Consider the following 27,899-nt stretch of genomic DNA (forward strand, 5'->3'; position numbering starts at 1 on the left):
TCACAAGGGCTTAAGTCTGGGGAATATGGTGGATGGTACAGCACTTCCCAGTCCCATCAATCGAACAAATCAGCCACAGCTTGCGCTTCTGTGGCCAAGCATTGTCCTGCAAAATGATGGGTGGGTTCTGCAGAAAGTGTTGCCGCTTCTTTCTCAAAGCTGGTTGCAGGTTGTGTTCCAAAAATGAACAGTAATACTGTGCATTGACGGTCTGCTGTCAGGGAACGGCATGTATTAGGATAACACCATCACAGTCGTATACGAGAATCACAATAACAATTTTGACATTGTTGGGGTTCTGACAGACTTTTGATTTTCATGGTGGTTCCACCTTGCCACTGTTCTGTAAGGCAATGCAGATTCCCCGCAAGCCTCTTGAAGACCTTGATGACACTGTCATGCTGTATGGCCTCTGACACATTCAACTGTGTTGTTCCTGTTTCTAAAACATCATGACAACTCTACATTAGACCACCAGCTAACACAAGGCTCTGTTCTCGTCACTGCACATATGCATGATGTGGGAAGGGAGAGTCCATTTGCTCTGAGGTAAGGTAGGTATGTAATTAACATGTGGTATAAGTGACATTATTAGGTTCTGAGCCGTGTCCCTTGACCCCGTGGGTCGGGAACCCCGTTCTCCTACCCACTTAAACCCATGGACTCCTGTTCAAAGCGGGCAAGGGACAGGCTCATAAGACGACTTGCTTGTACGTGGTGCACTATGCCTCCCCAAGGTCGAGTAGGGGATCTCGGGAGAGGAAAACCACTGTCGGCACTATGGGCCAAGCTGGACGGATCTGCTAGTCTGAACTAGTAGGGAACACACACAACCCAAGTATACACAAATACTACAGGCGTTTCTAACATATAAATAAATGTGTATATTGATAACAAGGCATACAGGTGACCCTGCCTGATGGGCAGTGGCTGGTCAAAAGCATAATCACAGTTAATACAGAATTACTCTGTGGCTAAGCGCACAGACACAATATAAGCACGCCTCATGGCATCCATTTGACTTTACAGGTGACTCTGCCTGATGGGCAGTGGCTGGTCAAAACACGTTCACATTTAATACAGAATTACTCTGTGCTAAACGCACAGACACAAATATAAGCACGCCTCATGGCAACCCTTGACTTTACTGGGAACAGAACTATATATTCATACTCACGCCTGAAGGGCGACCGGCTATTCAAGCCAACAAACAAAGCATTTACTTACGCCACACGGCGTCGTGATAAAACAAGGAAACCAAGCACCACAGTAAGTCACTTACTGGCGTTTCCAAAATTATGAACAAAGCTTAACCTCGCGACTTGATACAACCTTCATCAGGTCGCGAGGGCACTCTTCCCCCTTCAGAATGCGCCGGGGCCGAAACAGAATTTCACAACTCAAACCAACCTAAACAGCAAATTTAGAACCGGCGGTGTTACCTGTCTGAAGGTATCGGGCAGAGAGAGCAAAGCATACATTCTGCGTACGCAAGAAGCCTCGCATGCCTCCAGGAGAGGGGAGGACAAGGTCAGCTGACCTGATGTCAGCTAAGACCTTGCGTGGAAAGAAAGGGGAACGGCTCGCATCCTGGCGTTTGGGGGGGGGGACTCCAAGGAACTTCACAAGAAGAACCGTTGCACGGTTCAGTTCCGTTGCATGGCGTCTCTACAGCAGTGTTGTTACTATTAAAGTTCCAACCCTTGTATGGCCATGCAAATGAAGCAGGTGAGTGACCTCAGAGAAGCACAGAATCAGTTGTGGCTTTGTGAAATTGAAGAAATGAAGGTGAGATAAATGTCTTAAATAGTTTAAAATGAAATGATTCCAGGAAAGTAGGCTAAAGAAATGAGATAAGTTATCCAAGAAAATGCTATACTAATTTTGGACCTACATAGCACTCATTTATTATTAAATGCACTCACAAATGATTGTGTTCAACCTTAATGCATGGCTACTGTGCAGCCAACATCATGTGCAATGCCTACTGTTTCCTTAAGATTAATAAAATAATTTGCAAACATTTCTTATTTTTATATCTATTATGCCTTCATCTGTATAAAGAAGCTAGCAATATCTATTAAAATTATACAGCATAAAACGAGCTCTAGCTGCTATTCCACCAAATGGATTCCTATAACAGTGATTTATTATATTCAGGAGGTACTTGGTTCAGACCTTGGCCAGCAATCCTGACTGAGATCTAGAAGTTTGTGACAGTTGTATATTAATACAATTATAACAGGACAATGGATAGTGTCCAGGAACAATAATTATATCCTGACTAAGGTTTTCTGCAGTCCCTCCAAGCAAATGCTGGGACAGTATTTTAGTCAGGCCACAACCACTTCCTTCCAGCACCTTTCCAATTCATTTCCCATCCTATCATTTGATGCTATATATAGTCCAACTGCTGACAGTGTTATAAAATAAACCACAGAAAAAATCCATGATTCCAGTGTGACATCAAAACTAACAACACGGAGCTGAGTCCTTTTTGAGAAGCAAATACATTCTTGACTACTCAACAATTCCATTGTGTGGAACTTGAAGATTCATTACTGTGTTCAGAATAGTCTGCCTGTAAACCTGTCCTGAGCCAGGTAAATCCAGTATACCGTACTTCTTTAAAATCTATTTATTTATCTTCCCATTTATGTTTAATTTTCCAAGCAATCTCTTAAATTCATGTTTCCTGACAAAACTCTTCATATTTTTCATTTCTCCCATCCTGACCACATCATCCTCTATGATTTGAAGACTCTAATATTGATTAAAGTGCACATTAGGCCGTGCCATAGCTCAAGTGGTTAGTTGCTGGCTTCCCACTGCAGCAACCCGGGTTCGATCCCGGGTCTGGTCAAGTAGGATTTGTGGTGGACGAAGTGGCGCTGGGGCAGGTTTACTCTGAGTACTTCGGTTTCCCCTGCCAATCTTCATTCCACCAATTGCTCCACAATCACCCTCACCTATCATCTGGGGCTGGTACAATAGAGAAGTGGCCGCAGTACAAGGGACTTAGTCCCGCCCCATTAGCAATAAAAAAGAAAGTGCACATTATGAAGCTACTCATCATGTAATTTTCTCCATCCTCATATTACTTCCTCTCCCTTTGGTTTAAGTATTATACTCAATATCTTGTTCCCTTCCCAATGGGATGGTGTTCAGAAACCAAAGACAATACTTCATTTAATCAAGTGATTCTTTTTAATTACCAGGTTCCATAAAGCAATGCAGAATATATCTTGTTCCACCAATGACTTAGTCTGGCCTGTGCACATCACTGGAGTGTCATGAAAGAAACTTTTGCACTAACTTCATAAATCTGTATTTTTGTTTTAACAAACCCAACTGAAGTTGGGTTCGTTAAAACCACGGGATAGTGCAAGTGGTCACTGTAAGAAACAAATAGTAAATCTGATCTAACTGTATCTTTTACTTAAGTTCAAATTATTCAGAGAAATTAATTTTGCTAGAAGCATTACAATGGAGAATTTCACAGGGCTCTTTATGTTGACACTGATGCCATTTTCTCTCTAGTACCAAAAAAATACCTGCTATTATGACACCTGCTGCCATGAGAACCAAAATGGGTGTTACACTGTAGAAGTCTACTGTGAACCAGGGACTTTTCAGTTGAGGAAGCTGTGGTTTCCACCACTGAAGACGTAGACGTTTCAGTATCCCATTATCCCGCAGATTATGCAAGCTACAACAAATAAAATATAGAGAATGATTAGAAGGGAGATGGAAACACCAATGAACAATTCATCATAATTCATATATTTTCTTGATATTTCTTTCAGTTATACTCATGTCTCAATACAGGAATTGCATGACATTTTAACAAGGAGCAAAAAAATAACAGTAACATTCATGGTATGAATTCTTACATGTTAAAATTCAAACATTTAAATTTGATAATGAGCACAGTGTAAAAATAAATGCTTAAAAGACAATTACAAATCTTAAAATGTTACATTTAATTAAAACAGTAACATTTTTTAAGCTAGAATGTACTGCATCACTAAAACTTATTTTTAGTCTACTTTCCTATTTTTAAAAAATTAAAGTAGGCTTATGAGATCATCATGCTGTCAGTGTGTCTGTATATCCCCTTACTAACTTTTGAATGCCAGAACCGGTCTTTGTGAAACTTGGTACATGTATCATGGCATCTGAGCCCATCTCAACAGTGTGCTACAAAAATCCCTCCCATCAGTCTATGTATCTGTATGTGCATCGCCCTATTGTTGCTAGGCAACAGCTTGGTAAAAATGTTACTGTGACAATGAATACACACACAAAAATAGAATTGTTGGATAAATTGTTTTCAATGCTGTCCATGTCATATCTTCCCTGAATTTCTTGTATTATGGCAGAGATATTTAGCTTCCATTTTAGCTTCTTTTATCTGACATTAAGCAGCATAGTTCCAAAGTTATTAGGAAGGGGTTTTTATGACAGAATTTTTGTCCAGTTTTATCCATTTTCTATGAAGTAATATGCATATGAAATATACAGGCTAGCATTGCCTTTTAACAGTTCCATTTTTTCTTTTTCCTTGAGGTTCATAAGCTCTAAGAACACTAGATATGGCAAATGTGCTTATGTATAGATATATATACAAATAATCTTTAGTGTTGCCAACTTGACACGTGTTATACTACAAATATTTGGCTTTACAACAATGTTTTACGTGTCCTTGTTAATCGTGCAGTTTCATTGCATCATATCACATAAATGTTTAACGTCTCTTGCATATGATGGATTCCTCTTGTACTGCACTGACTGAAAACATTCACTTTTGCATGCCTTGTTTACATTTATAACTATGTGGTCATTTAGACTTTCAGTTCTTACATTATGATATAAAATGATGGAAAGTATGCCACAGGAGTACAAGGAAAGTCATGTTATCTTTAAAAAACCTTAGCATACAAGTATATGTATTATATGCCGGTCACGGTAGCCGAGCAGTCTAAGGCATGCACTGTCTTTGCTCGTTCGGAAGCCGGGATCGTGGGTTCGAATCCCACTCGGGGCATGGATGTTTGTGTGCGTTTTTCTGTGTTTGTCTACAGATAGAGCCCTTGTGACAAGCTGATCACTCACCCAAGAAGTTCTACTGTCTGTGTAAGATCTAGAAAAACCAAAGTGAACGGAAGTTCAGGGAGGTAGGCCTAGGCCCACTGGGGCTGTAGTGCCAAAGAAAAAAAAAAATATGTATTATATAATACATTGCCTATAAACATAGTACTAATTAAAATACTGCATGCATTATAACTCTTTGTAAGCACTAACACTGCTGACTGTATGTGACATCACATGGAAAACATGTAGAAGCAGAACCTGTGTTCCCTTCTAGAAAGTAACATTACCATATACTGTATCACACAGCTAATACAGCACCACTCAATAAAACATTCTATGTCCTGTATGCATTATGAATATACTCTACTGTTCATGTGTGAGCAGTATTTCTGAAATGACCCACACATAAGTATTTATGTTCATATATATCTGTGTGTGTATGTGTATGTGCATGTGCATGTGAGAGAGGGAAAGAGATATATTGTATCATGCAGTTTTGGTATACATAATACATGAGATGTGAGATTTTCATCATTATGAAAATTTGGATTGTGGGCTTTTGGGTTAAGACTCCATATACTCTTGTGAGTGGTTGGTAACAAGAATTTCAGAGGGAGGGCTGCCTCCATCTTTAGAGTGGAAGTTGGTGAGGGATTGGGCAGTGTGTCGCTAGAGGATTGGCCACTCAGTGCTAGGGATGAGGAAGATGAAGGAGCATAATATGTGCCTCAACAAAAGGAAGCTCTCTTTTCCCTTTCTCAGATTAGCCAACCCTCTGGTTCTCCACACTTTGATCCCTTCTCAGCTTGGATATTACCCTATCCACATCCAAGCTTAATTCGCCTTTACTCTGAAAATGGAGAGAGCGTATTCCTCTGACATGTTGGTAACTGATTACAGGATTGTGATGTGACATAACTCAGAAGATCACAGTTCAGATTCATAAAATATTCTCTTTCACATGCCAGAGGATTACTCACTTGTAGTCTATGATTCTCTTGTAGGGATTATTCTTGGAAAGTGCAATTGCCATGCTGACTGGAAATGATTCATCAGGCAGTGCCATGACATCGCATGGAACAGGATGCCATGTGATAAGATGGAGTGTAGTCACGAAAGCATACTTGTCCAAGCAGACCTGCTTTATTCCTTCCTCAGCAGTGTTTAGCAAGCTTGACTCATGCTGGATCAGCTTCGTGAACAGCTCGTGCATGTAACCACTGGCTGAATTCTATACAGGACATAAATCAGGATCCAGGTATAATAGAACATAATAGAAGGGGGATGATGTTAAACCATCCTAGCACTGTAACCATTCATGATCTATTGTGCATCCCCAACAACTATCCCATCAGCAGCCCTGAAAATTAAATACTGTTTTGGAGTTTATTATAGTTACTAGTACGAGTATTTAGCAGGATAAAGTCATAATATAAAGACAGCTAGTAGAGTCTTTGAAAGCAAATTAGACTCTGGAATGCATGCTGCCATTTAGTTCCAATCTTTTGCCATTTTGTCTGCTATCTAGAAATGTGAAAATTGAAATATTCGTATACAAAACTATAAATCTGTATTTTTTATGGGTGTGAAACTTGGTCTCTCACATTACAGGAAGAACATGGACNACAAAACTATAAATCTGAATTTTTGTATGGGTGTGAAACTTGGTCTCTCACATTACAGGAAGAACATGGACTGAGGGTGTTTGAGAACAGGGTGCTGAGGAGAATATTTTGACTTAAGATGGATGAAGTAATAGGAGGGTGGAAAAAACTGCATAATGAGGAGTTTCATAAATTGTAGTCCTTGCCAGTTATTATTTTAATTATCAAATCAAAAAATATTAGATAGGCAGAGCATGTAGCCAGAACAGGAGAGAAGAGAAATTCATCTGAAGTTTTGACAGGAAAACCTGAAACAACGAGAATGTAGGCAAAGATGGGAGTATAATATTAAAATATATCTTAAAGAAATAGGATGGGAGGGTACAGACAGGGCTCTGGCACAGGAGAGGGATCGGTGGTGGGCTCTGAGGAACATAGTAATGAACGTTGAGGTTATATATAATTCTGGGAATGTCTTGAGTGGCTGATTATCTATTGGCTTCTCAATGACTACTCTGCTCCATTGAGTGAGTCGGAAAGTTCAGGAATAAGGAGCTTCACATGCCTTTGTAAATTTATGCACTTCCAGTGTTCTACATATTTTCTACCACTACTATCCCTTAAAGCCCAACTGACAACTCCATCAGAGATGCCACAGTCAGGTTCTGGTCCTATGAATGGAGTTCCTGATCCACATTTAGCAAGTAATTTGGTAAGCTCACTTCCTGTGTCCTGTCACTCACATCAGTTGTACTTCATTATGTTCTACCAGTGTTACAAAGGATTGCAAGCAGCTCAACAGTAGTTTTGAATTAATCTGAACGTATGACCCAGAGCCAACAACATTACAAGGTTAAGTTCTTACTTCAAACATTTCATATTCAGCTGAATCTGGCATGATGCCCAGCCTGTAGGTGCCATCCTTGAGTAGTCCCTGGAGATCCCTGAAGGGCATGACTACACTTTGTTTGGTGAGGAATGAGATTAAAGCTGCAGAGTATGCAGACAATAAAATCACAGCTGTCAGGTATGCTGTCAGGAACACAAGCCGGCATGAAATTGACTTTGGTGTGAAATCTTGTCCTGTGAGGCAGAACACAATTTCATGTATTGCTTGTTTCTATCCATAAAATTGATAAGCTGGTGTAGGTATACATTATTTTTATGTACATAGTAAGTCAATAAGTAAGTTACAAATGGATATAGAACTTAAATAAGTGTACTGATCTGAAAAATGCTTTTATTTCTCAACATAATCTCCCTGTTCATTGAGGCACTTGTCCCATCGTTTCACAAGCCTCTGAAAACCAGCAGAATGAAATTCTTTGGGCTGCTGTTAGAACCAGGCATGTTCACATGGCATGGCCTACCTCATAATGCATGACAGGTTGCATGCTTCCATTGAAATGCCTTACAAAGTTTCCTGAGGATGTTACAGTAGGAGTCGGCATTTACGGTTTGTCCTTGAGGCTGGAATGTGGTGAGCAGTATGCCTTTGTGATCCCATAAGACTGTGAGCATCACTTCCCTGGAGGATGGTGTCACCTTAAACTTTCTTTTTGGCAGGCGATGCAGGATGTTTCCACTGCATTGATGCACACTTTGTCTTGGTCTGGTAATGGTGAATCCAAGACTCACCATATAGAACTTAAACTATTTGTTATTTATTATAATAACTATTTTCATTCATTTGGCTTTCGTCCCATTGTTAAAGAATATAAATTGTAATGTATTAAGTGCTTACTGATTGTGACACTTTTAACAAATTTTAATAAAAATATAATAAAAGTTAATGTGATACAATGCATATATATATAACATTCATTCACCATTAAAATATTACATAATGTGAATGGTGATAAAGAATGATATAAAAAATTGTTGAAATAAGGGGTTTTAGCATATTTAACATAGAAATCCTAGCCAAGATTCAAATAAAAGTGTGAAATATATTAATATCAACTGTTCCACTACAATATTTCATTTGGCAATAAATTAATATAAAGACCAGCTAGTTATGCAAATTAGCAAATCATCCATCTGGAAAGTAAATAAACAAATTTAAGTACACTTCTCCACTCTAGATTTTTAATAGGGACTATCAGAAAGAAATTTGCCACATATGGCACAGTAAGATGAATCTAGAGCACAAAACAAAGATTAGAATATATTTGGCTATACATATTTGGAACAACTCATGAAGACTAAAAGTAAGTAAAAACAAGAAAAACTTCAAATATAAAGAACAGTCTCAGGATTTGAATCAGAACTCTCTTTATGAGATACATGCTGACCTAGTTCATTTTATCAACAATCAGAGCTTATAAGGAGAATGTAACATTTGTGGCACCATTCTCTTACCTTGTTGGCAAAATATACTGAAGACACAGCACAACGAATCATACAAGCCATATCGTGAGGGGTCATCAGCTTCAGCATTACCATAGTGACGACCTAAGTTATGGAATGCTGACAACATGAAGGACAAAACAAGCACTGAGATGCCAACCATGAGCCATAAGCCTGTAGAAAATGGCTTCAGAAAATCATCCCAGGAGAGGACTTCATGTAACAATTGCTGTATGAGAACATTGTACCTGGAAGTGATAGTTATTTAAATTCTTTTATCAAAGGGTACTGAAATATTATACCTGTTACACCTATTTTCTAGTTGACTCAAATTATTCTAATATTATTCTGACCTGTCTGTTACATCATTATCATTATATGTGTTTGAATGTCATAGGACATTTAAACTGCATTCAGACTCAGTCAACTAGAATTAAATGACAGTTAATTTATTATTACATCAAAATACCAATTTATTAAACTGCAGTAATGCTAGTTTTAAAATATAGATACAAAATCGAGTCTAAATTATACCCATATATCTGTCTACCAAGTGGAATATACTACAGATAATTAGTGTTGAATGCATGGGGCTAATTTATATTGTAACTCATATATATTGGGTTATTTTGGAATATACCAAATGCAAAACAGAAGCAGCAATCTATACCATGAGTTGGGAGGAGCTGGTTTCTTGTAATGGTATACTGCATCTTGTCAGTTATCATTCTTGTATTTCAAATATACAGTACACTCATACAGATCTGTGCGCAATATGTCACATTGCTTCCAAACTCATTCTTTGTGTGTAGTACAAAATTGCAAGAATTGTACAAAATCTGAGCAGGAAAGAACATTGGACAATAACTAATTTTACACAGTTATTACAAAGAACACTCATGAAAAGTGGAAGAAACCAAATGCTTATCAGTAACATTTTGACCAACACCCTTTAATTTTTTTATTGCTAGTGGGATGGGACTAAGTTCCTTGTACTGCAGCCACTTCTGGCCTATTGTACCAGCCCCAGATGATAGGTGAGGGATTGTGGAGCAATTGGTGGAATGAAGATTGGCAGGAGAAACCGAAGAACTCGGAGAAAACCCGCCCCAGCGCCACTTTGTCCACCGCAAATCCCACTTGACCAGACCCGGGATCGAACCCTACACTGAAATTTTCCCTTATAACAAACATATATTAAGTTCATCTGCACTTGTTCACTGTTAGGTGATGATATTGAAGTTGGGAAGAAATCAAGACTATACGATACTTGGCATTAAGATTTCAAAGTTTACTATTATTACATGCGAAAACAGAAAACTAAATTACATATAAATTGTTTACTATATACAAATTCATATTGTAATAAAGAATTATATCAAAAGCACGAAATAAATTTTAATGCAGCCCAGCTTCCTTAAAGATTTTCTTTTTCTTAATTGTGATTGTGTTCTTGAAGCCATTGTTGCTGTTTAATATAAAATTCTGATAATGTTCTTGTAACATAATTTATTTAATTATCTATAAAACTACCAGACTTACGAAGATTTGATATACTCGTAAAATATGTAGTATATTTCACCTTTCTCAGAAATGATTTTATAAAACATTTTATGCCAAATATATTTGCAATGAGATACACGCAGAAATGTATGTAGCCTTTCTTGTAAAATCGTCATTAAATATGCCTGATCTATATAAATGCTGAAATGACTCTGCAGTTGTTGATGAAACTGTGTAATATAAATTTTAATGAAAATCCGTCCAAGAGTCCTTGAGCTATTCCATGGACACTGATGGACAGACTGAGCAAATTTAACAGGTACTCTGCAGGGTTGTGAACGCCAAGGCTTAAAATGTAATTGTGGTCTTAGTAGGACACTAATGATTGTTTTCATCTTTTAAAAGTATAAAATGGAAAACTCACCAGATTCTCAAAATCGTTATCATGAAGATATCAAAATGTGTTTATAAATTAAGGAATAAACAAAATGTCTATACATCTTCATTAACAATTACCTTTGGAATCTGAACATTCTTTTACATTTTCTTCCCTTTGCTGTTAAAGATCTTTGCCTAAATTCATTTTCTGGACGTTATCTCTTTCGGATGACTTCGTGACTTGGACCACTTGTTAGGGGTTATTTTACAATTAGAACGTTTAATAAAACTGATAAAGTAAAATTGCAACAACTCCGTTTATAAACGTGAAGAGGTCCTGCTGGATTGATTATTTCCCATGACGTAGGATGTGTTTGGTAGTTGTGACATTTTCTCATGGGGCCTACCTTGTGATGATGAGGGGAAATGTGAAGTCTACAGCTCCCAAACGTTCCTGAGTCATGGTAAACTCACTAAGCCCAACGTCCACCTCGTGGGTTCTCAGCATTTTGACCAAACCATTCCATGAGCCGTTGACGAGTTTACCATAAGCAGCAGCCCTCTTGAAGGATGTTCTGAAATTTGGTGTAACACTGAAACTGAATTATTTATTCTATCTTCAACTAAGTCTCAACATTGAAGTTTGCTCAAGCAGTAATACTCCTGAATGAAGGTCCTTGTGGTTTTCCTCTATTCACCCAGGAAAATTCTGGGATAGTACCTTAAATTAGGCCATCTCTTCTTTCCATGTTCTTTCTAACTAATAATGTATTATTTGCCAATCATTCTCTTTAAAACCTAATTTCGAAGTTGTGTATGAGGAAAACCTTCGCCGACAAGAGGCGGGCGCTCGGTCGGTATACTTTGTTTCCGGACTAAAAGCCACGGAGCATGAGGGAAAACGTATGAGGGTTTACGTATTTGTTTTATGCGTCATGATTAATATAATGCATCAACATCCAATGTGTAACTCTGAAATTAAGACCATTAAAATTAATCAGAAAATTTAAAATATTCTGTATAATATATAATCAATCCATTAATATTACCTTATGCTTCTGACACGGATTAACCCTTTACATTGGAAAATTTTAAAGAAAATCAGCGTCCATGTTAAAGGCATTATACGGGAAAGTATCCACTGAACAAAGGTTAACGTTTTCAAAGATTTTCTTAGAAAGGAATGAGGAATTATCGCTGACTAATTTCGTGCCTCTCAGGTGACGAAATAGTATTGACATTTACGGAAGTATGGTATTTTTCAAAACGTAATGGTCGTTTATTCAGTCTTTTGCCTCGACAAATATTTTAACGAGTTATGCTCCAGATAAGCAGAGAAACTCATATAGATATACACACAGAGTCCGTTATTTTCTCTCGGTTGTCACAAACATTGAAATTGCCGACAACTTTAGTAAAACTCCCAAATATCAAGATCAGATCCATTAGCCCAATTATCAAATTTCATGAAAAAGCGTTCAGTGGTTCTGAAGTTGTACTATCATGCGTAGACAGAAGAGGACAGATTATCTTATATGGAGAAAGAATTCAACGTGCGCTCCGCAAAGTCGCGAACACGCCTACAAAGCCATTTAGAAAAATCTGCACTTCTAGCAGTGGGGCTCACTCTTGTGCTTCAGGAGACTGCCTTTTGTCTTGAATTTTCTCGACGATTGGTTGCTGTTAAACCCTGTCCATACAGAGGAAGGAAACAAACTTATTACTCACGTGAAATTCAGCCTTCTCTCTAACAAGGCCCACACTTGACCAAAGAATCCGTCAACTGTTACTATTTCGTCTGTTTCCTTTAATATCGTAATTGGAGGGTCCTGCAAGGGAAACAAATCAAGTGGTTAAGCATTATGTATGATTTAATATGAACCCACTGAAATACAAGTAAGCATGCAAACCCTTGTAATAATTTTTAAATGTTTTGTGCCTTAAGTTCACTGTATTCCACACGTACATGTCTTAAAAAATAAATTCATAATGACATTTTAGAAGGTCTGTGCTCATGTATATGACCTACTGTAGGCTGCCCGTAACAATGATCTACTAGACAGGCAGTAATAAATGTATATGTTAATGTCGCAATTTAAGATGACGTACAAGGTCCGATAAAATTATTTTTAAAATGCATTGTGGAGAACAGTGAAAACAGCACAGCAGCCACGAGCAAACCCTGGACGATATAAAGAACCTCCACATCAAGATAGCCAGGTGGCACAATATCTGCCCCATATAAGAGGGACGATGGGAGGACGAACACGAGCCTGCATGGTTTACGAATTTTAATTATTGACAATCCAAAAAAATTTTAATTAGCATCAATAAATTTTATACAATTTTATAAAAAAACTTTACATTCCCAGGAAACTGCTGTGTTTGTGAAATGTTCTATTTTGTGTACTATGTATTGTAGCATATAAGTGTACGTACTTCACGTCTAAATAACTTATGTGATGGTGGTTTCCTATTTGTAGTGATGTTTGCCCTCTGAAGATGGTCCACAGAGACCGAAACATGTAAGGGTGTTAAGTTTTCATGTAGTAAAAAACTTACAGGTCACATTGGACGGAGTGATTTATAATTGTAATTGTTAGTGTGATGGACCAGAATGAAACAAATCAAACTCATTGTGGACAGATTCGTCTGCGATGAATATATGCAGATAGAATAGCAAATAATTGTATGTCCATACATGTTTACAGCCTATTCCTTAGTTGCTTGGAGTCAGCATTTGAATTCAGAGTGGTTTTTCTCGTTTCTGTGTAATGATGTCTGAAATTATAGAGCTACATTTGTACATTAACATTTTACAAGATCAGGAAAATGACGATGAAAATTTATCAGATTTCTAAATTTAACATTCTCATCTGCAATGGCTCATTAGTTATTGCTAAAATTAAAATATAAATACAGCTAATTTTCGCACGATCGTCATATTAATGGTTTAGATTTTGTAAAATAAGGACTTTGAGAAGAATGTTGCATATATGTAATTTTTCTTTTTTTGGCAATTTCTACCCAAGAAATATTCAAAACCATAAACGATAGATTTATTGACGCTCCGACCTCACTCACAGATATATCGATGTTAGAAAAGGTACGTAGCGGTACCGGGTAACTTGGTTTTGCGGTAACGGTCTAGCCTTCTATGTCTTCGAGAGGTGCTCATTTCGAAACTCGGCTGGCCCATCAAATATCCGAACTGAGGTCTTTCGTGATTCTCCTAAGATCCTCCAGGCAAATTCCATGACATTACAGCGATTAGGCAACGTAAGATTTACTTCCAAATCCTTTCCAATTCATCATTCGACGCTATATATTCTAGATACTAACAGAACCCACAGAACTTTGCAGGTGATAAAGAATTAAAGCATACAGAGGTGGATAACGTCCAGTGAAATAAGTCCATGCCAGATTTAATTAAACTGCTGTTAGTGGAGGACAAACACGCATATACGACAGGGCGAACACAAGGACGATATGACACCTTAAGGCTACCTTGCCTTAGAATTAATTTTTTTATTGGTTCTACAGCCCTCTTGACACTGGCCTTCAATTTTTTCAATTTGATGATGATTCTACAGACGGTAGGACTCCTCGGACGAGTGATCAGCTCATCGCAAGGCCTCTATCTAAACACAGGACAACACAAACACAGAATAAGCACATACACATACCAAACATGTGAGATATGTGGGATTCGAAAGCACGATCCCGGCTTCCGAGCGAGCGAAGACAGTACATGCCTTAGACCGCTCGGCTGCAATGACCGGAAGAATGGAAATTATGCTTGTGATATTAAACCGACCTTTGTAGTGAACTAATTGGAAGTAGAATCCAGAATTGAGCAAGTTTCGTTCGTCCGTCATAATTTATTGTTTTACTGTTTATTTACTTACTTCTATCGCGGCTCCTTTCATGTGGACACCATGAAGATTATTTCTTCGTTCATACAGCTTAGTTGTGGTCCGTCTAGCACCACGGTCAGGATTCCATACTGCATACGAGTACTTTAATAAGGACATTCCCTCTGCAACCCTATAAACCTCCGTCAAATGAATTCTGTTCTCTCGAGGCTGCGCCACGAGAAAATTACAATCAAATGGTATGTTGATGCCATAGAAGAAATGTTCTAGGGAGGTCGTATCGTCGAGGAATAAGAGCCAGCTAAGACGAGACATATTGCGGCTCTGGGAGAGTCTCTGGAAATATGAAACATACTATTGTTGTCACATACGGAAATATTCCTCGAAATATTTTATACAGAGGAGTCTACATAACCGCTTAGTGTCATGATATCAGTTTCAGTGTTGTTCTGTCACCTGAATCCTGAACGCATGAGCACTTTTACATGTCAGCATTCCGTAAATACTCCTTGTTTACCAATGGCCAGTCATTAAGATCAATCGATTATTCACCCTATCAATAATGTGTGAAGAGCAAAAATCAATAAATTTTCATTTTATTATTCCCTTCATTTCATTTCAGCTCCCTTTGGTCCAAAGAGTTTACCTGCAAGTACAGAAGACTCTTATCATACTGATGCGGAAAACTCTTAAAAGGAGATACTTGGAAGACATATTTGAAGGAAGGATTAACATAATTTCATTGACTCCTTACCCAGATCCCTAACGCCGGAGTATGTGATGGAACTGTCAAATCCATTTCTCACTTTTCGGAGAATAAGAACTGTTAATGCATTTCCTTGATTTAGGTTCTTCTTGTTAATATTCCGACAGAACATTTCACAAGTTACAACTAAGGACGGCGGCTGATAACATTCATCTCCATTAGATACGGAGTCAAATATAGCATTACTGACCTCACTGTTATGCACATAAAAGGAAAAGCCTGCACTCTAAAATTTGTGATTTCACTAACTGCGTGCTATGAAGTGCTGAATAGTTCCGTGGAGCAGGCCTTCTTTAGAAGCTAGACTCTCTGCCAGTCAATAAATTACCCGTCTTTTATACAACTTCGTCCGGTCTAGAAAACCGAAATTAACGGCCATGGGGATCCGTTGCGCTGACCACGCGACACCCTCTATCCGCAAAATTTAACACTAACTTCGCCGACAAGCGGCGGTCGCTCGGTCGGTATAGTTCGCTTGTGGACTATAGGCCACGGAGTTTGTTTTGTTTGTTATACAACTCCGATGTTCATTATCGTGTTCATAAGAGTCAACCACTGAATCACAGCATGAATCTTATGAATTCACTCCACAGCCTAATACTATATTTCCGTAATATCTACTTTAATATTATCCTAATACCTACGTCTATATCTCAAATATGGCCTCCTCCTTTCAGGATTTCCGAGTGAAGTTCTCTGTGCATCTTATCTGTCACATGAGTGCTAAATTCCACATTCATCACATCTTCCTTGAACTTATCATCCTAATAATATGTGACGAAGAGTACAAAGTATGAATCTCTTATCTAAGTACTTTCCTCCAGCCTCCTGCAGGTCTCGCTTTCTTGGATCAAAATATTCTTCTCAGCCCCCTATTCACACATATTCTCAATATGTTCTCCCCCCCTTTTTGGCTGAGAGACCAAGTTCCTGTTCCTGAAATCATTATTGAAGTTAAATTACGCAAATGAATGGAACAATTAATTATGTTACATGGTTGTACTATTATGTCTGAAATAAGTTGTCTGGGGTAGGGACTTTTGGTTTTGTTAAAGAAGAAACAACGCGAGGAATTAGGACACATCCATCCCATATTAAAAGGAGGTACAATAGAAACCGGTCAAATGGCAATTGCCAGAGAGAGAAAAGAGGAAATCTCCTGTGGCTCAGCGGACGTAAGTTTTGCGTAGACCAGTACTACAAACGTTAAACAGTGCTGGTTTCTCTATTTTAATTTCTGAGGACACATGACGAAAGTAGGCTCTTTCGAAGGAAAGTCAGAATGACTGCAAGCTTGATGTGATTGTGTTACTAGGAGACTACTAAACTGGATGCGTGTTTCAACATTCTGATGATTTGGTGTGAATTATTCAGAGGTGAATGATCGACCATGGGTGGCTTTCTGTGGAAACTATTTTTGCAACCTATATACCGTGAGTTCATGCTTGGTTGTAGGGTTCGACGCGAGCAGTACACAGAGTGGCGGGGTCCCATTGTGACACCGGAATTCCTTTTCTTCTTGACTGTAAGCCTGTATATGAACTGACATCACCTGGAGCCCAGATAGAAACTTCTGAAGATGCAGTAGCATCCGACTGTCCTGGAGTTCTGGATCTGCAACAGAATGATACGAGGCTACCATAAATTCCCGCACGTGAAACATGTTCGACACCATTAGGTCTTTATGATAACTACAATAATCCTAAAGTCACTGTAGGCCTTACTTACTTACTTACTTACTCATGGAGCTGAGCCCTTCTGGAGGAGCCGCCAAAGCTGCAGCTACTCAAGAATTTCCCAGCATATTACGGAACCCGAGGGCTCATTACCGTGTTCACAAGAGCCCTCCACTGGTTCCTATCCTGAGCCAGATCAATGCAATCCATACCATCCCATCATATCTCTCTAAGATCCATTTTAATATTGTCCACCCACCTACACATTGGTCTTCCCAGTGGTCTCTTTCCTTCTGGCTTTCCCACCAATATCCTATACGCATTCCTCGTCTCTCCCATTCGTGTTACATGCCCTGCCCACCTCATTCTCCTTGACTTAATCATTCTAATTATACTTGGAGAAGAGTACATATTATGAAGCTCCTCATTATGCAGTTTTCTCCAACCTCCTGTCACTTCATCTCTCTTCGGTCCAAATATTCTCCTCAACACCCTGTTCTCAAACACCCTCAGTCTCACTTTCACTGTAGGCCTATGAATCTTTTCTAGATATTTGCTGGAGCCCTCTCATTTACCGTTTCCCTTCATATTATCGCAACGTATGTCTTTCGGGTCAACTTCAGAGAGGGATGCTGTGACGTTATTCTTACGGCGGATAGATAGCCAAGGTGCATTAATTTACTGTAGACTAATAACGCAAGCTTTTTATCCTCACTACCTCAGCAGTAAAATTGTGGGATGTTATGGTACGTATTTCAGCGTTTATTTAGATGTGTTTCTGCTTCAGATTCACTGGAAATTCATGCATGCCTAAAATCTTATGAGCATAAAATTTCTTGTTTTTAATATTCTTTACGAGTCTCTCGTTGGATACTGAACAGTGCGGAAGTGAAGTGCTGACGCAACAGACGGTGTTCAACTGACTTTAGAGCAGTAAATAAGTGTTGGGAACGTCTATACTATATAAGCAGCCAGTGATAAAAACTATCGCGAAAATACTTATTGGAAATGACCGATTAAATGCTTCAAAGCGGAGCTAACTCGATCAACAGTATATATTACCAACACGCCAATGTACAAGGACAAACAAATACACCCATAAACACGCAATATTTACCAAACAGCCAATCTCCTTTCAATTATACTGGGCCAACCAAACATGACCATGAATAACCCTATACCGAGCTATGCTAATATGTACCCAAGCATCAACATTCAGGATCAGCAACTGTCACATATACCACCTTATCAGATAGCCCCACCAGCGCAGGCTCCGATACAAGCAGTTAAAAATAACCACGACTTATTCAGTTATTCAATGACCAGTGGGAAGAAGAGATGTTGGATAATGACGAGACAACAGGTAAACATCCCTGGCAAAAAGTCGAAAATAAAAAGACGCAAGGGATACAATCCAACTTACGTTAATATTGAAGAACCTAGTACATCCAATGGATACCAACTGCTTGAGAAACTTAACGATAAAAACGAAGAAAAAATAAATAACTGCAGGAAGTAAACAACAAATAAAAGAACCTAACCCCCCTCCAATATACATACCTGGAGTTCCGAGCTTCAAAGCCATGATTGAAATTCTCTCACAAATCATAGCTGATGAAAAGTATCATACCAGAACAACCGAAAACACTGTCAAAGTCACCGTAAAAACAGTCGAATTCTACAGAAAATTAGTCCACCACCTAAAGGAAGAAGGCATTGTCTACCATATATACCAGCTGCAAGGAGACCGAGCCTACCGAATAGTAATTAGAGGACTTCACCCCTCTACACCAACAGAAGAAATGAAAGAAGAACTTAGCTCTAACGGCCATAAGGTTAGAAATCTAATCAATGTCGAACACAGGCTAACCAAAAATCCGTTGCCTTTATTCTACGTAGACTTAGAGCCGCAAAACAATAACAAAGACATATACGGCATAGAATTTCTATGCCACACAAGAATAACAGTAGAATCGCCTAGAAAAAGAAATTAAATAGTTCAATGCATGAGATGTCATTGATATGGTCATTCAAAAGCATACTGAACCAAGCCATATAACTGTGTTAGATGTGGAGGAGCACACGACTCAAGGACTTGCAAAAAGCCAAGAAACACCCCGGCTACTTGTGCCCTGTGTAATGGTGACCATCCCGCGAATTTTAAAGGCTTCTCTGTCTATAAAGTTCTAATAAACCTAAAACCAATAAGAATAGGAACTCTGCTGCCCTTCAACAACAGAACCAGCAACAGCTAGATCAACAACAACCTGGCCGCAGAACTACAAGTACTATACTACAGAAACATCAACCTAACAGAGGCTTACATAGGCAGAAAGTGCGCGAAATGAAATAAATACACCTACAGCAAATCATGAAACCCAAACCTTAACAACTACACTGACTAGTTTTCTCAGTCAATTCAAGGAAATGTTTAATCAGCTACTGAACCAGAATAGCATGATTCTGAACATGCTCACCACAGTCATCAGCAAAATAGTCCACTAATGGCCATGGCATAATCATAGTAGCTTGGAACTTCAATGGACTCTCGAACCATATTCTGGAAATTACAATTTTCCTAAGAATACACACTGGAAACGCCGGGTAATATAAGTTGATATTCTCTTAATATCTGAAAGTCATGCTACTAATAGAACGCTAATCAAAATACCCAATTATACGGTATACTATGCAAATCATCCTGATGGTGGAGCACATGGTGGATCGGCCATAATAATTAGAAGTTCTCTTAGACGCCATGAACTCGATCCGTATATAACAGATAAAATTCAGAGTGCAAAGGTCAAAATACAAACTTCCATATGGCCAATTACTATTGCCGTGATATACAGCCCTCCTAGACATATGGTCTCAACTCAAAGAGTATCCACACTACTTCAATACGCTAGGCTCCCACTTCATAGCCGCCGGCGACTGGAGTGCCAAGCACGCTAACTGGGGCTCAAGACATTACACCGAAAGGCAAAAATCTACTAGGTGCAATTCAACAAGAAGACCTATGCCACCTATCTACTGGAGAACCAACCTATTGGCCCGCTGATAGGAATAAAATCCCAGACCTCCTTGATTTTGCGATTACCAAACGGATACCAACTATCCACTGTGACATAAAATCGAACTTTGATCTTAGCTCTGACCATAGCCTTATTATCATAACTGTAAGCACTGAAATTCTACTTAAAGAACCTGCACCTCGATTATATACCAAACAAACAAATTGGAGAAAATACCAAGAAATTATAAACCAAAATATAAAGCTCAACATAAGACTAAAGGAACAAGACACAATCGAAGCTGCTGTCCGTGACTTCACAGCACTATTGCAAAAAGCGGCATGGGAAGCAACACCCCCATATTACCACAAAGCAACAGATAATAACTGGCCTCTTCTTATCAAAGAATTAATCCAGGAATAAAGGAGAGTACGTAGAGTCTGGCAACGCACAAGAGATCCTTACGACAAAAGACATCTCAACAGACTCGCTCATAGACTCCACGCTCTCATCCAAGACTTCAAAAATGCGACCTTTGATTATTACATCAAAAATCTGGAACCCAATGACCATTCACTATGGAGAACTACCAAGAAATTCAAAAGACCAACGCCCACAATATCTCCACTCAGGCAAGAAGATGGCAACTGGGCTAGATCCAACTCGGAAAAAGCACAAGTCTTCGCTGAACATCTTGGTACAACTTTCGATCCACTAAATAACCGGAAGGCTGAAGAAATAAGTAGCTATCTGGACGCTCCTTGTCAACTGTCACCTCCAGTCCGATCTATCACACCAGCTGAAGTCACTGAGCAGATAAAACTGACGAACCCACCCAAGGCCCCTGGATATGATCTAATTGTAGGGGAAAGCCTTGAGCACCTACCCAGGAAAGCAATAGTTCTTCTAACTACCCTTTACATCATAATGCTTCATCTCTCTTATTTCCCAACACAGTGGAAATTTACTCAAATTATTATGATCGCCAAACCTGGTAAACCCCTACTGAAGCTGCCTCCTACAGACCCATAAGCCTGCTACCAATACTATCCAAGATATCTGAACGATTGTTACGAAACAGAATAAAATAAATAATCAGTCCTGATACCCTGATGCCAATGCATCAATTCGGATTCAGAGAGGGCCATTCAACCATACAACAATGCCATAGAATAGTCAACACAATCAGAGACGGATTAGAAAACAAGAAAACATATGCCGCGGTATTCTTAGACATAGCAGGCATTTGACAAAGTGTGGCATCAAGGACTCCTATACAAACTGAAAAGGTCATGCCTAGTCAACTGTACCTCATACTAAAGTCCTACCTATCGAACAGATACTTCGATATTAAGATAGACAAAGACGAAACCAACTACCATCCCATACAAGCAGGAGTACCCCAAGGTAGCGTCTTGGGCCCGTTTTTGTATATTACCTACACTGCCGATATTCAAACAACAAACGAGACCAACATAGCCACATTTGCCGATGACACTGCGATTCTAGTAATGGACCTAAATCCCACTGTAACCTCTGAAAAACTCCAAAAACATCTCAACATCCTTCAACAATGACTTTGCAAGCGGAAAATCAAAGTGAATAACAATAAATCTGCTCAGATCACGTTCACAACTAGATACACTGAATGTCCACCAGTCATACTAAATAATGAATCCATTCCAATGAAGAATGAAGTCAGGTGCTTGGGTCTTCACCTTGATCGGAGGCTAACTTGGAAAGATCATATTGAGGCAAAGATAAAACTAAGCTAATGAAGTGGCTTATTGGCAGAAAATCTCAATTGTCTCTTGAAAACAAACTACTAATCTATAAAGTCATACTAAAACCCATATGGACGTACGGGATCGAATTGTGGGGATGTGCTAAACCATCTAACACTAAAATACTACAGACATACCAATCAAAAACTTTAAGAATGATAACAAATGCTCCCTGGTATGTTTCTAACCAAACCTTACATGACGACTTAAAAATACCATTTATCAGGGATGTAATAAATTCCCAGGCCAACATGTACAGAAACAGGAATATGAATCATACAAATGAACTGATTGCTACTCTCACCAGTGAACCAACCTTTGCAAGAAGGCTCAAAAGACAGTGGCCCGAAGACTTACGTACGTAACCTAAGGTGAACCGACATTGGCCGGCAGCACCTACATTGACTGTATCGACTACTAAATTTACTTAATACTCGTACGCGAAGTATCGAAAGATATTCAGAGAAGTTGTGTCTGAATCAATGTTCTTTCTTTCAATTTATTGTCTATGAAGTTCAATGGTATATTCATGGTTCTTCAACCCTTTCTAGTGATATCGCATCACTCACTGTGGAATATTATTAATGGAAATATATGTTGAAGAAAGCAGTCTTCTGGGATTTGGCACCGTGTATATGTGGTGTTAACCGACGTTTCGGAGGAACGTATCGCCTCCATCTTCAGGGTAGAGGAAAAATATAAGAAATCTGCAAGCGAAGAGACCGTGAGAACCGGTAAAAGCAGACTGGTGCTGTAGTTGCAGAACACTTTCTTTTAATTGTACATGTTTACAGTGTAACAGTTCTGATAGATTTCTTCTCGAAACGGACTTCGTGGAAATTGTGTAGGGCTCATTTCTTCTGTTTCCAACGCTCGTCTCACAGCCCAGTTCGGCATTCAGTTCGGAGTTTCGGAAGTGCGATAGAGCCACAAGAGACATCTTGTCAAAATTGCTTTCTGTGGGAAACTGTGTTTATTTCCGAGAGCTAACGAAACATTTCCTTGGATCCAGATTCAGTTGAATTTTGTTTTAAAAAAACAAATTCTCTCTTGCTGATCTTACAGTTTCCAAGTTCTCTAAGGGCTGCAGTGCGATTTCTTCCATAATACGAATACGTCATACAGAACGTACAATCACAATACACTCGCTTATATGTATTATGCTAAATTTAATGTTATTAATTACTGTACGTATAAATCTATTTAGATAATTCGTGTAAATCTTAATTTATATAAAGTTTCCTCTCAAAATTAGATTTCCCACAAAGTTCTATAGTCTCGCCGAATGTATTAAATGTTATTTATTATGTTTAATTGAATTCTTTGATCTGTATATTGGTATCTAATTGGTATAAAACGTATTCTTTTTCATGAAATTATTTAAAATATTGATATTTGTATACCTGCATATAAATTTGTAGGTAAATGCAAAATAATTATGCATTTTGAGTGATAATATTTAAATACCAGAGCAATAACTCCTGCATAATCAACAACAGTAAATCCATTCAATACACCCACTTGCAGTAATATTAACAATGACCATATTAGCATAATGAGTGCATATGTCTTCATTTCAGTACACAGGTTCAGATCCGCGACGTGAAACTGACTACTTGACATACATATCGACATAGAACCGATTTGCTAAATGTTTTCCTTGCATTCCTAGTGACGTGTAACGAATGGTGCGCACCTTGTACACACTAATTGCATCCTTCAACTTCCACCTGGAATTATGATCGGTAAAAACAAACACGCATGCACATGAAACATCGCTCCTAAACTTACATATCATGATAGAAACTGGTAGCATATTTCATATATATGCATGAACAAACAAAATGGGATCATACAGCCAATTCACGAGTCGATGGAAATTAAACGTGCAGAATTCCTAAGCTCTATTTCTCCACATTGAAGGCCGCAGGTTCTTCGGAAAATATAGTAACTTTCTGCCAAAGTACATGGGTTCGTATCTTAATGAGAGTTATTATCTTCTGAGATATAACGCCGTATAGATTGGTCAAGTTCACCGACGTTTCAGAGGAACGTACTCCCTCCATTTTCAGTGTCGAAGTAACCAGACAGCAACATTTTGATCCCGAAGATGAAGGCAGTACATTCCTCCGAAACATCAGTGGACTCCTACCGGACTACACGGTGTTACATCACAGTCACCATGCTAAGAGCCTCAGATATCACAGGATGCTGTATTTAATTTGTCCGACTCTCTGCTATGTGGACTCGATTCTCCCAATTGTGGCTTTCTTTCTCTTTCTGTCATTCATTCTGCATTAATGTATTATTTTCTTTCCTTCTTTCTTATATTTCCAGAAAATAAATAATTTTCCATTAAATTGTTTTGATTTTTAGTTTCTGTTTTACATCGTTTCGGCTTATTACAAGTACACAGGTGAAGGCCTACTTACATCAAACTTGACTAAAGTTCTCAGGACCACAAATTTTTCCGACAAGTTTTATTTTGTCTAATTCAGACCCCCTTTCGGACAGGTCTCACTATGCACCTATTATATCTGAATGTGTGCTGCCAAAATTTTTACTACTGGCTCGCATGTTTAATTGTCAGTTGCCAAATTTGATTTGCCTATTATCCAGAATGGAAAGGGAGCTTATACGAGTAATTTATTCTTTGTTTGTTTGTGTCTCATTAATGGGGTCGAGAATTCCATAAAGAAGGAAAGGTATAAATTTTTAAATAAAAACCAGGAAGACTTTTATATTGTGCAGAAGGGGCCAATACCTTTTAGTATCTAATATGCTTCCAGGGCATTCTGTCGTCTGCTTTGAATTCGTGGGTACCAATACAGCAGAACAGGTGAAACCAGATCCAGCAGACCCGTTTGAATACAAAGTTGAATTTTGTTGTTCATAGTCAAAATAAAAAGTTAATCTGTGTAGTCCAGACATTGAGAGCATCGTAATATAAGACTGAAGAATAGTCGCGAATTACAAGTGAGATAGCGTATGTAGTGAAACTATAAATAGTAGGAGGGTTGTAACCAAAACAGGAGTCCAAATGTATTTATTGCTGTTTTCTACAAATCATTGGCCTTGATCGTGTCTCGTCACCAGGACAAAATCATAACGAATAAGTTATTTGAAAATCTGACATATTTTATATATTTAGGAGCGACAATAACAAATCAAAACTTCAATCAAGACGAAATTAAGACCAGATTTGATTTGGGTAGTATTTGTAGCACTCAGTACAAATTCTTTTGTCTTCCCATACTCTGTCTAAAAATACTTGATGTTTTGATGAGCTGTGGAACTTATTCGGTCACTCTAAGTGAATAAATTAATTGAGGTTGTTTGAGTACATAGCTCTAGTCCTGCGCAAATATTTGAACCTAAGAAACAATGACTACCAGGAGGACAGAGAAAATGAACATAATAATCTACAGCTTAACGAGTGGGTAGGACCACAGTAGTAGACTTTGTATCCAGCCGAGGGAGTATAATATTAATGTAGACAGACCTTAGGTTCACAAAAAAAAAGAACGTGTTATGAGGCCAAGGATGGGGATGGTCTAGGGTTCCTGTTCGAGGATGGGTCCCTAGGATGGTACCCCTTCCCGCGTCATACTAAATACCTTTTTTTGTCTAACCCAAGAGAAAGTAACATTTATTAATTTAATACAAACACATGTGAAATCAACAACAAAACAACTGGTCCGAACACTTATAACCTACTAGCAATCACCTCTTCTCTGTTCGAGGTTAAGTGGCCAGGCTATGACAGACAGATCTCTACTTACAGAGTATGGTAACTGCGGCGGTGTACATGATGCCTGGAAATGTGGAGACCTGTGGTCAGCCTGTCTTTCGCAGAACCCTCTAGGTGCTCTAGGTGCAGCGGCTCCCCCTAGAGGATGGACCGTCTTCCTATTTCAGAGCGCTTGAACTAACTATTATGAAGTGGTCCTCACTTCCTTTGTGCAACCCTTATATACTCTGGGTTTTCCTCAGACACATTGTAACAAAGCTTACAATTGGCTGATTCCCTTTCTTATCAATTTCCCTATTTTCTAAACTAACAGGCAATTGCTTCATTCCAATTATGCGTCATAAAAGAACGACTCATCAATTTGAGACATTAATTCCAAATTCCATTTTTTGTAATTTCTATTCGGCATCTTAACAAGAGTCGCTTGCTTAATTGTGCGGAAGTGAATGTGGTCTGACTTCGGCTTTACTCCTTCTGTGTTTTCCCTCTGGCCACATCCTATTGCCTGTGGTCCGGTTACTCCGCACAGTTCTCATGTACACTTACATATGTGTCCATACAATTGAATAAAGAATTACTAATATATTATATGATCAGTACATATTTCTTAATACCCTTGTCCTTATCACATAACATCCTTACATATATATTACAGGTAAAAACGTTTCATAACAAACGAAACAGCTAATTGAAAATATTTATAATTCAAAGTGAATTTTTTCTGGGGTATATCGTGACATAATCACTACAATGAGAAGGTGAAATATCACATCGTAACTTTAACTGCGACGTCACAAAAGACCTAAAATCTAGTGTAGTCTGTCGACTTGGATGAAAAGATCGTTCCCTCATTTGTAAATATTTTCCTACTTTCTTTTATCAGAAGTCAGTTCAAAAGTTTACTGCAACCAAAAAACCATTAAATAACGACTTTCCATATTATTTTGGCAAAATGTGTAATAAAATTATGTAATTATTTTCCTTGTGCTTTTCATCTCAGATAAACCATTCAACGTCCGTTCCCCTGTAGCATGAACATAATTGGAATGTTGGCTTCCACAGTGAGCAATATATTGCTCTTATTATTACTACAGCCTTTCTGACAAGATCGAATGATTATGTCTCGCTAAAGAAACATACTAATGGTCACTGGTAATACGTACAATAAGAAATTCTTTCAGATAACATTTCTAGTCTGTTGTGAAGTGTTAATTATTGACAGCACTTACTTAGCTCCTGCTGTAATAACACGCTAACAGGATGTGCGTGCCACAGATGTTAGTTTTATAGCATCATGGCAGACAGGTCAAGGAAGCCGATTAAAACCCTCATAGCAGCTGCTTTGCAAACTGTGAAACGGGTCTGAGGAAAATTGGCGAAATGAAATTTGAATGTAATTACTCGAAAGTATTGTTTCCAGTCATATGACCACTATGCGACTACTGTGTCGCTTGTATTTGTAACAATTTCTTGAACAGCGGCACGCGGTAGCGCAGTTGGTTGAGGCACCATGTTACAAGCCGGAAGGTCGCGGGTTCGAGTCTCGACGAGGTGGAGCTTTTCAATTTATTAATCATTTTAGCCGCACTATGGCCCTGGGGTCGACTCAGACTATAGCAGAAATGAGTACCAGGAATTATTTTGGGGGGTAAAAGCGGCCAGCGCGTAAGGCTGACAACCTTATCGCCATCTTTGAGCCGATTTTCTAGAAAAGGTGGCAGCCTCGACGTCTCAAACCCTATGGGCCTTCACGGCCTGGTGCAGGGATAGCTTTACCTTTTTTTCCTTGAATAGCGATTATTGTTAAAGAAACTGATACTACATTTATGTAACTGGTAATGAGCAAGATGACACTGTCACGTGACTGAATCTCCATGCACTATGATGCGGACAGTTAGCTTCCAATTCTGATCACTTTACTGCCCGGAACAGAAGGTTTGGAGTCAAATGGGCAAGAGGGTGGGTGAATTCCAAACCGGTCCAAACTGATCAAAACGAAATCCCTACTCCTGAGGGCGAATCGAACACCCATCTCCAGCACCTCGCCAGTCACTTTCTGACTGTGCTGCTTCGGTTCATATTATTAAGAACACATGAAAGGAACA

General features: G+C 38.7%; 1 protein-coding gene and 1 long non-coding RNA gene across 5 annotated transcripts; one reads left to right on the forward strand and one right to left on the reverse strand.

Moving 5' to 3' along the window:
* The first annotated feature begins 1,663 nt into the window (after positions 1-1,663).
* On the forward strand, positions 1,664-6,178 carry LOC111865156. The gene is made up of 3 exons (XR_002842933.1): positions 1,664-1,728; positions 2,460-2,603; positions 6,099-6,178. It is a non-coding gene; the product is annotated as an uncharacterized LOC111865156 (long non-coding RNA).
* LOC111865155 (glutamate receptor ionotropic, delta-2) lies at positions 3,047-26,731 on the reverse strand. Of its 4 annotated transcripts, XM_023852930.2 has the most exons (10): positions 18,806-18,994; positions 17,002-17,183; positions 14,837-15,139; positions 12,657-12,757; positions 11,336-11,503; positions 9,060-9,295; positions 7,564-7,781; positions 6,075-6,325; positions 3,555-3,709; positions 3,047-3,395 (listed from the first exon to the last, which is right to left on the reverse strand). In XM_023852930.2, the coding sequence occupies exons 1-10, from the start codon at positions 18,852-18,854 to the stop codon at positions 3,367-3,369; spliced, it is 1,692 nt and encodes a 563-aa protein (XP_023708698.1). In that variant the 5' UTR covers positions 18,855-18,994; the 3' UTR covers positions 3,047-3,366. The 4 variants fall into 4 exon arrangements, with proteins under 4 accessions (XP_023708698.1, XP_023708697.1, XP_023708695.1 ...); XM_023852929.2 differs by lacking the exon at positions 18,806-18,994 and adding an exon at positions 25,826-26,731 and having other exon boundaries at positions 3,047-3,709; XM_023852927.2 differs by having other exon boundaries at positions 3,047-3,709.
* Between the last annotated feature and the right edge of the window lie 1,168 nt (positions 26,732-27,899).

Source organism: Cryptotermes secundus, unplaced genomic scaffold (genome assembly GCF_002891405.2).
Source record: "Cryptotermes secundus unplaced genomic scaffold, Csec_1.0 scaffold178, whole genome shotgun sequence".
NCBI lineage: Eukaryota > Metazoa > Arthropoda > Insecta > Blattodea > Kalotermitidae > Cryptotermes > Cryptotermes secundus.

What these genes read in the sequence shown, in the direction of transcription:
- LOC111865155 (XM_023852927.2), bottom strand. Translation starts at nt 18,854, where the DNA reads ATGATTTGTGAGAGAATTTCAATCATGGCTTTGAAGCTCGGAACTCCA. An exon ending in TTTGAAGCTCGGAACTCCAG is followed by an intron (nt 17,184 to 18,805) that starts GTATGTATATTG and finishes ATTCTGTTGCAG; the next exon opens with ATCCAGAACTCCAGGACAGT. An exon ending in CAGTATATTTTGCCAACAAG is followed by an intron (nt 7,782 to 9,059) that starts GTAAGAGAATGG and finishes TCTGCCTCACAG; the next exon opens with GACAAGATTTCACACCAAAG.